Genomic DNA, 15,325 nt, shown 5'->3' with positions numbered 1-15,325 from the left:
AATAACAGCAGCAGTAGTAGTAACAGGCGACGCAGAATTACTGACGATGAGAGCTATCCCATTGACAGTGGTGAGTATACTGGCTCAGTTCCGTCCCGATAGCCTTCTTTCTCCAGTTTGGGTGCATGTGCATGTGTTTCTGTGTGGTATGCGTATATGTCCTTTCGGCGAGCGAAAAGCCTCCTTCCTGGCATCATGATCGGTAGGTGGTGATAATGGCGATGAAGTTGGTGGTGAAGCGATGATGTCACAGAGTTTGTCTGTTTTGTTACGTTCGATTGGCAGAATACTTCGTACAAAATGTGGTGAGTTTCACATGCATATGCGTGTACGATCGATGATCGGAAGATGAATCGAGTTCTCTTTTGTTTTTGTGTTTTTGGACATATCCAGCCAACCCAAAAAATGGCAGCAGAGCGAGCGAGTGTTGAGTGAAAGTAAGAGACAGCGCGGTTTTTTTTTCTCTCTTGTGTTTCTTGTTCAGACTTCCAGCCCTCATAATCTGCCTTAACTGTTGCGCGTCCCTTGCATGAGTTATTGAATGAGTTTTCCTCTGCTTAGAATTTTATTGGTATGATTGTTCGGCTCCGAACGAAACAATAATTCGCATACGAAAAAGAAGATAGGTTAACAACACATCGCACTGTTCGATATGCCAGTGGACGGTTCTGGAAGAGTGAAAACTCACCGAAACCCGGCCTCTGCTGTGTGTTCTGGTGATGCTGAAGATGATACTGCTGTTGCTGTTGTTGACTCTGATAAAAGGTCACTTTGTGCTGTTGCTGTTGCTGGTGGCCAGTTTGACCAAAGTTGCTGTTGTGGAACTGGGCACTACCACCACCAACTCCAACACCACCACCACCACCATACTGTTGCTGGATGCTGGTGACCGCTGCGGCAGCTGGGAATGTTGTGCCATCCGTACCATCGATCGGTGAGTGTTGCGCAAAGGATGAGGCACCACCGCTCCGTACCAATGCGGACGCGAGCATTTGCTGCTGGTGCTGTTGTGCAAGGGCACTGACCGCCGCACTGCCACAACCATTCGTGGGCGAAGTGCGCATGGTTGCGACCACTCCTATTGTGCTACCGTCGATCGTTGCACCATGCGACGGTGATCCGGTACCACTAGCACTGTACTGCTGCTGCTGATGTTGCTGATTGAGCTGATTGATTCGTGCCATTAGACTGTCGCCATTGCTGAGCAAACTGTTGGTGCTGCCGGAGTTGTTGGAGCTGACCGCCGACTTGGGGCTGCTTCCGTTCGCGGGCGATTGCTGCACCCGGTGCTGCTGCTGCTGGAGATGATGGTGGTGGTTGCTGTTGCCATTGTTACGCTCATCGTGCAGTGCCGAGCTGAGCTCGTCGAACATGAAGAAGCTGGTGGCGGTATGGCTATGGTCGGGCGAGTTCTCTGCCGACGAATGGCTACCGCCGTTCGTGCCGGCTTGCGGTTGTCCACTGTTCTGCCGCGGACCCGTTGCATACTGCCGCTGCTGCTGCTGCTGCTGATCGTGGTTCAACATTTGGGGCTGGTTTTTTCCCCGTGCCCCGTGTAATCACCCTTTTCTATTTTCACACCCCTACCAACGGTAAGGCCCATACGATTGAACACCGCAGCGTAGGGAAGGCACACAAGGTACGCGTGAGGGCAAGGGTAATATCACGGAAGGACTTCTTTGCTTCAGCAGTTGTTTTGCGGTGAAGCTATAATGACCACAGCACAGCCAAACAGTTTGCGCTGAGGTTAATGATCGTGCAATGATCGTGCTGGAACGCTCGCACGTTTCGTTCTACGAACAGGTGGCAGGTTGCAGGTGTTGAAGGGCTGCGATGCCTGGGGTGTAACTTTCGGTTCACTTTACGCCCGGTAATGTGGTTTCACACTCGATCGGAAAATAATTGCACTTGTACAGCATTGCCGCCGTGTCCGGAACCTTTGTCACATTTCCTTTACTGCACTGTACAATCGTTCATATCAGTGTACCGTGTCGCTTCATTTCGTGGAACTCGCAGCTTGCTGTCCACCGTTTTGCCGTTGTCGTAGGTATGCGTGCCCTAAAAGCCGATTGATTATTTACCAGTGGTGAGCAAGCTTCTTCGAGCGACAATAAATAATATGAAAGAATAGAGATAACATGAAGATACGCAAACAAGGGGGACATTTTTTTACAAAAAAACCACCCTCAAATTATAGCACATTTCATAACATCAGCTACAGGTTCGGTTGATGCGGGTTTTATCGTAATAGAAAATGGTGGATGGTATAGTTCGTTTGCCTGTGTGGGTTAATTAATGCACGATGAATAATTTATGCTTTTTTTCTCTCTCTCTCTCTCTTTTTCGTTCATTCTATTCGCTACGTTTCGCTTCTCAAGATGCTATAAAGCAGAGTTCAACGAAGAGTACGAATCAAAGCATAACTTTGTTAAGGTACAGCGAAGATATAGAAATATCGAAATCTGTGAAAGCGATAGCCCCAATTTGGAAGAAAAAGGGGTAGCTTAATAAAGAAGAACATTCGCGATATGCAAATTAGAAGAAGCAAGTTGGAAGTTATGCGACAGAACAACTCTTATCACAAAAGAAAAGAGACAACTAGAAAACGAGTTCGAATATGTAAAGACCCCATAACCTTCAATTCGAAAGAAAAATCCACAAAGGCAAAATATTCTTTTGCATTTGAATATATTTGTTCGTCGCCAGAAACATTCGCAGTAACTAATTGAGTAGAAGTAAACATTTTCCATCTATCACTAATGAAACAATCATCTATTTAATCTTTTTGAAATTACCATACTGCAACATTCCTAGGAAGAAGGTTCAATAAAAACGACTACCCTGCCATGCGATAACGTGGTACCACATACCCCACAAAAGAGTATGGAAAGCGCATTAAAGACAATTCTAAAAAAACATCCGAAATATCAACCGAAATGGTTTAATCGCTTCTTTGGTTGAGTGTCTTCCGTTTCGTTTGGCGTTCCATCGAAAGTTAGTTTCGAAGAATCTTCCGCACAGTTTCATTTCCTTTTCACTCTATCACGAAAGCCTATTTCGATGGAAATGTTGTCTCTCGGGGTCAGCAGCATCTTGCAGCAACACTGTCGCTTCATTATCACTTTATGCTTCTGCCCGACCAACCAATGTCCGCCCCAAACCCTGCCATCGCATGACAAACTCATTTGTGCACGAAAAAAAAGTCTATAACACGCATGAAGGACAGAAAGAAATGAGAATCAAACCGAAAAGTGCTGACAGCATACAACGAACAGCAGGAAAAGAGACCACAAACGTGACAAATGAGAAGCTCAAGCGCCCAACAGCTAAACGTGCTTTTTGTTGTGTTGGTTAACCCCTGGTGAAAACAACGACAGCGCTTGAATATTTAAATATTCAAATAAACCGGCCTCTGCAGATTGCGTTTGCATTTTCGGTGGCATCGTGCGGGGCAACATCTTCCCGCTTTGCGTGAAGCAGCAAAGGAGCGAAAGAGATGATCGCGGCGCGATCGTTCGAGCAGCACATGTGGGAAGAATGGGGAACACATCAGCAAACCCCAATGTGCCTTATGACGGGAACATCATCGTAATGCGTTAACTTTTTCTTCTTGGCGTGCGACGAATAAAACAGATCGAATTCGGGGATCGGTTGTACCCATGCCGTCGACGATCAGGGCGATAGCGATCGTCACCATGTGTGCGTTAGGTTAATCGCGAGTCGCCGACACCACAACCGCACACCACTGCCAAGTGCCAGCAGCAGGTTAGGTTGGGTGACCCTGTTTTCAGTGTGCTCAAATGTTGTCCCACGCTGGAAACATTTCAAACTAAGCGCGTAGAAAGCGCTTACTGTTGAAAAAAAAAATTGGTAAATTAAACAGTTGAACTAAAGTTTGGACTTTTTGTGTAAACACTGCCAAATGTAGTAACCGTTTTTATTTTGTTCTCGGGAGAATAAGTGCAGATTGTTGAACTCTAATGTCCATTTAATTTCCCCGGAACTACGCTTCAAAACGATATGACCTAGCTGTTCTGAGCTGGACGGAAGTGCATTATTAGTTCCAGCAATAGACGGGGCGTCAAAATGCGCAATTATAGAATAGCTCGGACAAAAGCAGGCAGTGATTTAAAAGAAGTTGTGAGAGTATTTTAAAGGAAGGTAGGGTGGCGAACATTATAACAACTATTTGAAGCTTGAATATAGGATTTATAAAAATGAAAATAAATTAAATATTTAAAAAAAATGAAAAACATAACACAGAAAATAGACAACTTTTCATTGCTATCGCCATACATTGTGTGCGCTATGGACTCAGGCAGACACATATGAGCAAACAAACAGAGCAACAACAAAAACTGTGTAAGATGTGAATGATGCCGACAAAACAAGCCCCATTCAATGCGACAGTTGTGTGGAGAGGATGGAGAGAACGGAAAATAAATAATACAGTACAGTAGTTCATGGCGAGCACTGTATCAACTGCTTCGACTGTAAAGCTGTTTTTCTTATCATCGCGCAATACGAAGCAAGCGTACGACGGCAAAAGCAACATTACAAACACGCATCCAGCACGTATGCGGGGCGAGAAGTTGCCAGCGTGTATGATTTTTTTTTTCTGGTGTGTTTCACCTTCACACAGCTGAACGTTTCCAGCAGGATGGGATTGAATTCCCGTAGAATTGCGTGACAAGCATTATGTTGGGAAATTGGTGATCCTCCCATTGGTGATTGTAACTCTGCGAATCGCACTGCAGATTCGTGGGGACATTCCGTTTCACGTTTGATTATTATTATGTTTTTTGTTGTGTTGGTTGGAATGGATTGTTAATACGGCTAACTCACGTTGCAGGAACATTGCCAGCAGGTGCGATTCCATTGCTTTGCCTTCGTTGTGATCCGTTGCGTATGCCAGGCGCCACATCGCACTTGATGGAGGTGCCAGGTGATTGGTGCAAGGATATGGACACCACGCAAAGGGAAATAAAATCCTACAGCTAATTGGCAAGTTTACTTGCTACAATCAAACAGAGAATGATCCTCTTTTTCGGGCTGTTGGGCAGACAGAAGCAAAGCGTCACCATGTATATATGAAAGATGCTGGTAAAGAGAGGCACACGAAAGCACTATTTTTAATTCGACTATGAAAGCTATTTGGAGCCTAGCACAGAGGGACACATCACACACACACACACACATACACACACATACACAAACACGGTTATCGAGCGAGGGGATGTAAAACCGCAGCACATAGAAGCTGTCAGCTTTACTGGCGTTTGGAGCGATAGAACTAATTCCGCGTACGTGTCACCAGCTGCACGACACGATCGGACTGTCGGGGTTTTTGGGGTTGGAAAAGATCACCCAGAGACACATATACACACACATACGCGAGGGTGAGCGCGCGCGTCAAGAACGAGCGCGTAACGCAGCGTAACGCCTTGCTAGATAAACAAACAATGGAGCGGTGCGATAGTGTGGCAGCACACGATCGTAGGCTTTTCGCGCGCGCATCAACACAACGCAACGCATACAATCGTGTCACCGCGGATCGATCGGCACCGAGCGCATACGGCACCCCAGGGTGGTGTGTGTCCCTTTCCGATCTCCCGCCCAAACTTCACCGTCACAGGGTAGCCTCCATGAACGGACGGCGGGTTGACACTTGTTGACGTTGACGGTTCCGCCTCGCGTACGCTTGGTTGGCTCTGTTTTGTCGCGAACTGTACTCTGTCTCTCACTCTCTCGTGGGGACAAGTGGACAAGTGCGAACCCAGAATGGGTGTGTGAATGTGAGAATCGCTGCGCGTTTGTTTTTTTTTTCTCCTGTGTCTTGTTTAAAGATGATTCTACACCCCGATGCTGTCGCCGAACAGTTTCAATAATGTGGCGGCCGTCTGACGTGGACAAAATGTCGCTCCTGGTGTCGAAGCAATATCAATAGAAGCTTTATCACCCCTTTAAACGCACACACACACATACACACGTAATCAGCAGTAGCAGGGGTAGTTCTGAGGCTGTCACGGTCACTCGATGGTCACGAGAAAAGGGAAAGGGAAAAGTTGTGCAGAGAGAGCATGTTTTGAACATACGCTCAACGTCACGGTTTTAGCAAACAACAACACGAACCCCACATACACGCACGTCTACACACAAATACACACACACACACACACACACACGTACGAGACTCGCACGAATTAGTGAGCAACCGTGGTGCGAGCCGCAACAGCACCGTCAACCGTTTTTGTCTATTTCTATTCACGACCGATATTGGACTGAAACTGACACGCGCTTGGTGGTGGCGGACGCCCTCATCGTCGTCGTTTTGTCAGCGTGGTCCAGGGTTCCGGAGCTCTCGCTCGCACACGTGTTCGATTGCGATCGCTGCACCCCGCTCTCTCGCGCGCTCTTGCTTTTGCTCTCGTTTCCTCCTACCACCGTTGTTTCCCCCTTGGCCATGCTTTGCACAATCATAGAACGGCCAACACTAGGCCAACGAGCCACCGGGGCTGGAAGGAGGGGGGTTGACGGGAGATACAGGGATGATGATGATCGTGAGGCGCCACTAGAGCGCTACGCCACTTCTCCTGAGCAAGAAACGTTCCTGTTCCTGGTATCGTGTTAAGGACCCGGCAGAAAACGTATTAAGGATCGAAGCATAAACATATATAAATGCAGAAAGTATGGATAGTAGGTGGTGTTGTGTAGTGTGCTTTTTAACACTATGCGATTTAACACGATCGGAAGTATGGAAATGATCACGGTGACAGTAGCATCCCGATCGGCCATAGTAATCTGTGCAACGACACAAGTGGAAATGAGAGCGCGATAGCACCGAAGAGAAATAGAATTCGTCAAAGAGAGAGAGAGAAAGAGAGGAATGGAATGAACGCGATCGCCAAATCAAATCAATATGGAGCCGCTGGAAGCTGTTTGAATGTATATCTGTATAAGTGTGTGTGAGGGGAGCAGGAAGATGTTAGGGGTTGGAAATATAAAATGGTTTTAGATTTCGACAAACCATCGCATTAAGCAACAGAGTCAAATTAACACTGTTTATAGCTTTAATTAACACGAGTGAAATTATTGAGAGACAAAACAGAATATGAAAGACCTGATTAATATGCCGTTTGGACTAGTTATGAACATTATAATGAAAGTATACTTTAGAAGAATGCTAAAAACATTTTAAAGAGTTTATTCGGAAAAAAGTTTGGTCCGCGCAGAATGAAAGAAGCGAAAAATCAACCTTGTTAAATTAGTTCACTCCCTTGCATTCACTTTGCCCCGTCAGTCAGCAAGCGGTCACGCTAAAGTAAACGATCCTTTTCATGTACGCGATTGTGCTTTTCAGCAGAAACGCCGAAAAGAAGCTTCAACAACCGTACGGGCATGGTCATCACATTTTGGTTGGTGCGAAAATTTGTCGAAACAGATAATTAGCGACTAATTTGCACGAGATAATAGAAGGGTTTAACGGACTGTGCGTGATTGATTTAAACGCCCATTTGGTCACGAACGCGTGTGGAAAAATGTTGAAAGCCTTAGATATTATTTCCTCTGCTGTGTCCAGCTGAATTGTTCCCCTTTTGTAGGTGAGTTGGTAAACAGTTTTTAAATGCTGACACGTTGGTTAATTGGTGGTCAATCGTAGCATAACCGGTCATGACGTTTGCTTCGGTGAGAAAAGGTATAAACGATTGTCGTTTAAATTTAATATCGTAATCATTTTTAAGAATCAAACAAAAAGGCAAAAAATGCAACAATAAACGTTTAATGACAAACATTGATGCAGCTTAAACAAATCCTTTCAACGGTTCAACGGCGACCCACAAATGTACGTTGAAATCGATGTCGTCGAAGGCTGACGAGTCGATGGTTACCACTACCAGCGAGAAGGTTAGAAGGTAAGAAATTCAATTGAGCAATTCTTCGTCGATGGACGACCCAGACACAAGGCACGCCAGGTTTGCACAACTGCATCGTCGCGTCTTGTTGCACTGCTGAAGGCAAACGCGATTGGTCGACGAAAACACCAGTTACAATCGATGGTTTGTTCTGCTGCAATTGTTCTATTGCAAAATGATAGTGGCAGCGTGAAACAAGCTGGGACACTATTTATATAACGTAACACAACTTCAGAAGTAGCCGGATGTCTGCAAGATTTACACCATTCAATATGAAGGAGCTAGTGACGAGATGAAAACACAATCACTAGAACAGCCAGTTGTAAGGCCAGCAAGCACAGTATGCAGCTGCAGCAATCATTCGGTTGCGACCAATTAAATAGACGGACCATTCAAAACAGACCCGGGGTAAACCCACGGAGAAACGGAAATCCCTCTCCCGGGAGCATGTTGAGCTCCGTTGAGCTCTTTTATACCCACCGCGTGTTCACCATATCAAATGGCGCGATTACCGATCAAGGTTCATAAATGGCCGAATAGTGGATTGATTTATCGGAGCAAAAGAAGAAAACAAAAAAACACAACCAGCACCGATAAGCCGTTTGGTGAGAGCTGCTTTTGGGGCTGGTTAATACCTTCATCACATCATAATGGTTCTAGGGGTTCCGCATTCCCGTCATGAGCGCTACATAAACGACCACGCATAACGCATAAAGATGAAAAGAAGCAAGCGACCAAAATAGACTCCAACTGTGTAACAGCAGTGCGATTGATAAGAACCTTATCGCAAACACACTGAGGAAGTATACGAAAAATTGCTTCCAGAGCGACCACAATACACAACTTTACCAAGAGTGAAGTTATTCACTTCCTTATCACCGTACGGTTAGATGGAACTTCTTACGCCAAGTGAGCAAAAAAGTAGCTGGCGTTCAACAAACGGCGACCCGACTGTAGGAAGTGGAAAGTAAAAACGATATTTCAATAATTGCTTCTTAGCACGCAGTTGTTTGAACAATTGAAAGATACTTTTCGAGGGATACAGGAGTGACAAATAATCTCGTCCTTCCTATTTTATTTTTTACTATTTTTGCCTATTATGTTAAGTATAAAGAGCTTATTTTAGTCGCTTATTTTTGTGTTTGCGAAATTTAACATATTTAGCACAAACCGATAGGAATTGGATTCGGTTGCTTATCGTTGAAGTTTATTGATACAGAAGATGATGTAGAGTCGATAAAAAAAAAAATTTGGGCAATAAATTCATTCGCTAAGATAATGCTACCATTACGCCACATTCGGCAGCTGACCGATCATTGGCATCCCGCATGATTGAACGTCACACAAAAAAAACCCATATCGATGATCAACGCACAAAAACTTCGGCGACGTGACAGGATCGTTCGCGACGCGAGTGTTCCTGCCAGGAAAAAAAAGGGGGCGGAAACAACAAATGCAGTCAGCAAACTGCTCCAAATGTTTCTCCAATCCTGACATTTGACATATTGACGCGAAATGTAGGGCAACGACGAAGTGACACGGCGCATGGTTTTGCAGTGGTGGATTTCGGGTGTCATCAGTGTCGGGCTGCCATCGTACTGCAGCGCCTTAGACAAACACACACACACACACACACACACACGCTCGTAATCGAAACCTCGACACGAAAAGCGTCGCACACACAGAGAGCTTGGAGCAAGTTGTGGAGGATGAAAAGGTTAAGGTATGATTAAACAAAGTCGTATCTGTGTTGTGGAAAGGATCAATATCATTGGGGTAAGTGAAGAGATGTTGATTGTGTGTGTGAGTGACGCAGGGGTGAATCAAGAGCGTCCAACCGCGAGTAACCGATAGGCGGGTGACAAACAGCTGATGAACGACGAACCCACGACAGGATCGCGTATGGATGAAATCTCACCCGAACCAAGCTTCGTGGACATTCCATGCGAGAGTTCGATGCCATGTTCTTTCTTTTTCAATAGAAACAATAGACAACGGGGATGATGCCCAGGAATTTCGTGTAAGCAACCCAAAAACACCCAAGAGGTAACTCGTAGTGAGTGCTCTCGGTATGGGAAAATAAAAAAAAACATTAACAGCATTGTGCTTATTCTAAGCACAACGAGAGCGAATAACAATACGGTCGGGTTTGTGTGGGGTTGGGTAACACAAACCAGGACATTCTGTTGACCAACACAAGCGTACCCTGAAGGACGACCTGGTGTGCAGTGGAGAGAAAATACATTTTCCCGAGAAAACACGTGCGTTGTCCGTTGTCGTTGATGAGCAAACGAAGAGAAAGAGAAAGAGCGAGAAAAATTGAGAGACTGGCCAAACCAGCAAGTGGAAACTCATTTTCAATTCGCCACTAAATTTTACATAAATAATTTTAAACATTTCGTCCCGTTCAATCGGGAGAGAGTTATTTTTTTTTCTGCTTGTACGAAAGAGGACACTCCGCAAGGACACACGCTGGCACGGTTGGTCTGATTTTTGCTCCCTTATTGTGTCTTCCTTTTCTAGCTATGTACATTCGGTAAGAGCAAGCATGTTGCCATCGAAATCGAGAGCACCTGTACGGAGGGAAAAAAGCCTTCTCTCTAGATTTTTCCCCTTGTTATGTTTTCTTCTTCGGTAGGTTTATTGACAGCTGTGCAAAACGCTTGAAAAATGGAACCAACTCTTAAACAAAACGAGGCAGGAAAAGCGCCAGGACAGTGGAAGGTTATGAAGGTGAACTTAAACGTTCTGTTGGTTCAGTTCCTAGGACCAGCTGTAATGTAATCGGCCCAGTTTGGTTTCGGTTTCGTTTCCTAACCCATTCGGCCCTTCGCACGGGGAGAGGAGTGAAAAATGTTCCGAACTCGAAAGCATTTGCCGCAATGAATGAATGATTACAGCACATGCACACACACACACACCAACTCCACAGTTGCACACACACACACACACAGAGACCGTTCTAACGTCATATCACCTTCAAACGTCAATATTGTATGTGTACACTTTCGTTTCGGAAAGAAAAGCGTTTTTCCAGCGTTGTTGCTGCGTTGGTTGTATAATTGACTGAAACCCTATCAGCGGGTACACCCACACGCAACAGTGTAACTTAATTTAACAACAACAAAAAAAAACACACAAATGAAAGGAGTTTTACTTCACACGAACAACATGAAACAACTAATAGTTTGACAAAATAAGAAAACTCACAGCGAAACAACCCAAAAAAAGGATACAACAACCATAAGGCAAAGAAAACACAACAATAAATGTACTGCTTACGTTGGTGTGCACCACCGTTGACGATGAAGGAATCCAGGATGAGGCAGCTAGCCGTAACCGGACCGTGCGCGTGTGAACCGAAACCAAACCCAACCGGACCGTCGACGGAACCTGCAGCCTTAGAAGCGCCCGCAGTACTGCTGGCGCTCGCAAACGCTTCCGGTCACTGACGGTGCGCGCACGTGTATCGGTCAGGGTGCCCCCACACACACGCGGCATACACGATGGGACGTTGCGGTGGAATCGATTTTCCCGGCAGTGAGTTGAAGCCAGCGCACCTTATTGCGTTCCGGGGTTCGACCGTACCGCATGAAACACGGACCGCAGCAGGGTCGGGAAGATGTGCCGCCTAGAAGACGCTAACCACGAATGCACATATTCTTCAATAACACCGGAAGTTATCGCACACTCCGGGCGACACGAACTAATCACTTTTCACACGCGGGCGCTTCTAGCGCGAGTCCACCGAATTCTGGGGGTTGATCCGTTCGGTTCGGTTCGGTTAATCTGAAGCGTAATGGACCGGTGCTGGATGGAAAATGGTAATGGTAATCACACCGAATGCTACACTGTGTGGCACTGTGTGGCGACAGTTCCGCGAGACAGTTGGAATCCCCGGGCAACTAGGCTCTGTTATCCTTCGGTGATGATGACACCGCACGCACGTACACACGCAAACGGTGTACGCAGCAGTAATGACGTACCTTCCACGCGTGTGTATGTGCGTCTGTCTGGTCCGGCTGGAACCAGCGCTAGTGACGACGGGTTGTGGGCATTTTTCTTAGGCAACCGCGTTGATACTGAAGCGTTTGCACGAAAATTGCAAAACGAAACGGGTTGGCTGCTGCTGCTGCTGCTATTATGACACACATGCAGGTTCGGTTTTTGCCACTCGTGGCTCTCTATCTGTCACTTTTAATGTCTGTTCTCCTGCTCTCTTGAATGCGACCCGTTTCGTCTGCCCAAACTGTGCTGTAGGTGTTACAGAACACCCAGAGCCATTCGCCATACAGGGACGCCCGGATTACCGATGTTTTCCCCGCCGCCGCAGCCGTCGCCACTCTCCCCTCCTCTCCCTCAGGGATGGTACACCAACAACGAGAACTGCGGCAAAAAAGTACAACACTGCGCCACTGCTGGAGGACGTGTCTTGTGGGATCTTTAGGCTCCTCTCTGTTTCTCGCACTCTCACGGAATGATTGTTGTTATGCTGCTATGGCCATGGGGCTACCCACCCAGTTGGCAGTTTAGCATTTCCGCACTGTACCGGAAAACAAAACACACTGAAACCACTGTCTGCGGGAGGACAATCGGTTTTGGAACGCAGTTTTGGAAAATTGGCACTCTTTTTTTTTAGGGTGAGGGAAAATTCCTGAAGGAAACTGGAACTGGGGGTTGGGGTAAACGTTTTGTTTTCCTGCAGATATTGTTACATCTCCCGAATGTGCCACGTCGAGCGTTTGCACATGGTCTGCGACGGGGTAGAACCTTCTTGGCAAAACCTGACCCAATGACGGGACACTGGCAAAATAATGCAAAGCACACAACACACGCTCACGAGTGAGGGAATCTCGATCGAACGGCACTTGCTAGAGAGCGAGAGAAAGCGTTTGATAGGTAAACCAAAAAGGGGACACTGTCTTTTTTGTATAATCACAATAATTTTCTTAGTGTACACTTGCTAAACCGATGGTACCGGAGACTGAACTGAACTGACAAATATCACCACGAAAAGTCTCCAACAAAGCAACCCACTGTTGAGGAGTAAAATGAAGTTCTCCAGTTGCCTTAAAGGGAAGCGTTCCTTCGTGCCAGACTGCTACGATGATGTGCTGTTGTCAGAAAACGTTACACGATACGCGTTGTGGAAAACGTAATGGGTAAATTCCAACTTTTAGTCAGAAAAAAAATAAACACACACACACTAACAAGAGCACACCCACATACGCGAAGGATGACAGAGTGACAGTTATTGCCGCGGTTCAAAAACAGACCGAACGGTATGCGAATCGGGCGCGATTGAGAGAATGACCGGCTGAGTCGCGGAAGGCTCGGCCCGATTAGGAGGGAAAGCACTTTAGACCCTGGGCATCCGAGTTCTGAGCCGAGCCAGCGGGAGTGTCGGATCTCGCCGACTTTCTGCCCACTGTTCTGCCCTCAACTCTGCGTGTGGCGCTGATTGTCAACCCTTTTGCTCTCCGAGCAGAGCAGCACTCATCGTGCACAGCACTCAACACACTCAAACATCAAGCATCGAGCAAGTTTGCTGCAGTACGAACAGCGCCACCAAGGGAGAAAAAGAATCAAAACGGCGCGCTGTCAAACAGACGTCCTTTGAGCTAGGGGTTGAAATGGAAAAGGCACCCCATTCGGGGGTTGCGCAACCGTCAGCTTGGCGCAGTACTTTGGAAACGAGAGAAGGAGAAAAACATGAGAGTAAAATAGAAAGAAAAAGAGAGAGAGAGAGGAAAAGCGCGCGAGAGAGAGAGCGCTCTCATTCTCTTCTCACCAAAAAAATCGCATCAGCTGGAAAGGATGGGAGGAAGTTATGGCGGCCCCCAAAAGCGCTAGTGCCCGCAACCGATTGCGACTGTGCGTGTGCCCGTGCCCCTGGTGCCGTGTACCGACGATAGAAATCTCCAACCAACAAACCAACAAACCAACCCTCTCCCGTCAGCTGGGTCGCACACTTTGGGACGAATGGCCATGGCTATCAGCTGAAGACGCCGAGAGACACAGCGTGAGAACCCCCCCCAGCCCAGTTCGTCAAGGTTTGGTGGTGACGGATTTTGTCGCACTGTGTGAGAGCGCACTCACAGCGCGCTATCCACGTGGTTTGTGGACTGAGCGCAACACGGAACGCGTCCGAAATCTCCATGCCCCAACGAGGGAGAGCAAATTGTTTATGTAATGGTATGTTATGTGTGGGCTAGGGGATGACCAAGGCAAAAATAAAGAGAGTGACATTCCACGAACAACATCCCCAAAGCGCACACCAAACCATGTGCCGTGACGTTTGTTTGGAGGGACGAAAATGTGGGAACAACATCCATGATGGAGCTGTCTCTGGCCCCAATCGAGCAATACATTTCGGACATTGATGACGTGTAGCGCACAGGCCAAAGACAGAAGCGCGCTGCTTTCTGGTATTATTGAGATACCTTTTGATTGATTAGCGATAATTGCTTTAGTTTGCTTTTCTACTAGCTAATCGGCCCGGTTACAGGGCTATGCAACAGAATTCCGTTATGTACGCAAGCTCAAAGATGTTTAAAAAGAGGATTTCTTCCCAATTGGTGGAAGTCGTTAATTTTATTTTATTTAGTTTAATAAATTATCAAATTTCTCACCTCGGGCCCCTTTGGCTCTCATAAAAACCTATTTGGCAAAGCATATTCCAAGTCGCTTTGAGCTTTTGTTGTTGTTATTAGTTTTAACAGACCTTGAGCCTTGATGACTTCGTTCTTCTCTTAGTCTGATATATATATATATATATATATATATATATATATATATATATATATATATATATATATATATATATATATATATATATATATATATATATATATATATATATATATATATATATATATATATATATATATATATATATATATATATATATATATATATATATATATATATATATATTGATCTTAGTGGTTGATAAGTCCCGAACCTTGGTCATTTATCACGAATGAAATGTATCGTAAAAATATACGTCACGTCGTGTTTGCGTGCAGCTCCCATCTGGATCATATGCAACATATCATTTTAACATGAGTATTTTAAATTACAATGAAGCACTTCTTAATATTTTTGCGTCAGATCCCCAGTTGCTTGCTATGCATTTATGCTTTTCGTAGGCATCGCACATAATTTCGTCGAAAGTCGACGTCTTTCACAATCAGATAAAAGCAACTGATTGGATATATCTAAGGTTAAGTAGCCATCCACATTCAGGTACCAAAGATTTCCCAAGTTTTTATTTTCTAACTTTGTCCTCACAGGCAGTATATTTGAGTCATGTCTTTCCAGTAACAGACACATACATGTTTAAATTTCATATGGTGCCATTTAATCAGATGTAGCGGCGCCAGTCTTCTTTAGACAGGACCGGTACAAAA

At 45.7% G+C, this 15,325-nt stretch overlaps 1 protein-coding gene across 3 annotated transcripts in view; it reads right to left on the bottom strand.

The window, feature by feature from the left end:
• The window catches only part of LOC128299886 (RNA-binding protein Pasilla), a 76,702-nt gene that overhangs the window by 39,491 nt on the left and 21,886 nt on the right, over nt 1-15,325 (bottom strand). Inside the window, exons 2-3 of one of the 3 annotated variants that reach the window (XM_053036019.1) lie at nt 1,463-1,493; nt 736-755 (exon numbers count right to left, since the gene is read on the bottom strand). The exons of 1 other annotated variant lie outside the window; for it this stretch is intronic. In XM_053036019.1, coding sequence (XP_052891979.1) covers nt 736-755; nt 1,463-1,493 — 51 coding nt within the window. Of the gene's footprint in view, nt 1-688; nt 1,527-15,325 lie in introns of those variants that run through there. One more of the 3 variants, XM_053036018.1, reaches the window with a different exon arrangement.

This window comes from Anopheles moucheti, chromosome 2 (assembly GCF_943734755.1).
Source record: "Anopheles moucheti chromosome 2, idAnoMoucSN_F20_07, whole genome shotgun sequence".
NCBI classification, from domain to species: domain Eukaryota; kingdom Metazoa; phylum Arthropoda; class Insecta; order Diptera; family Culicidae; genus Anopheles; species Anopheles moucheti.
This window is presented reverse-complemented; position numbering and strand designations above follow the sequence as displayed.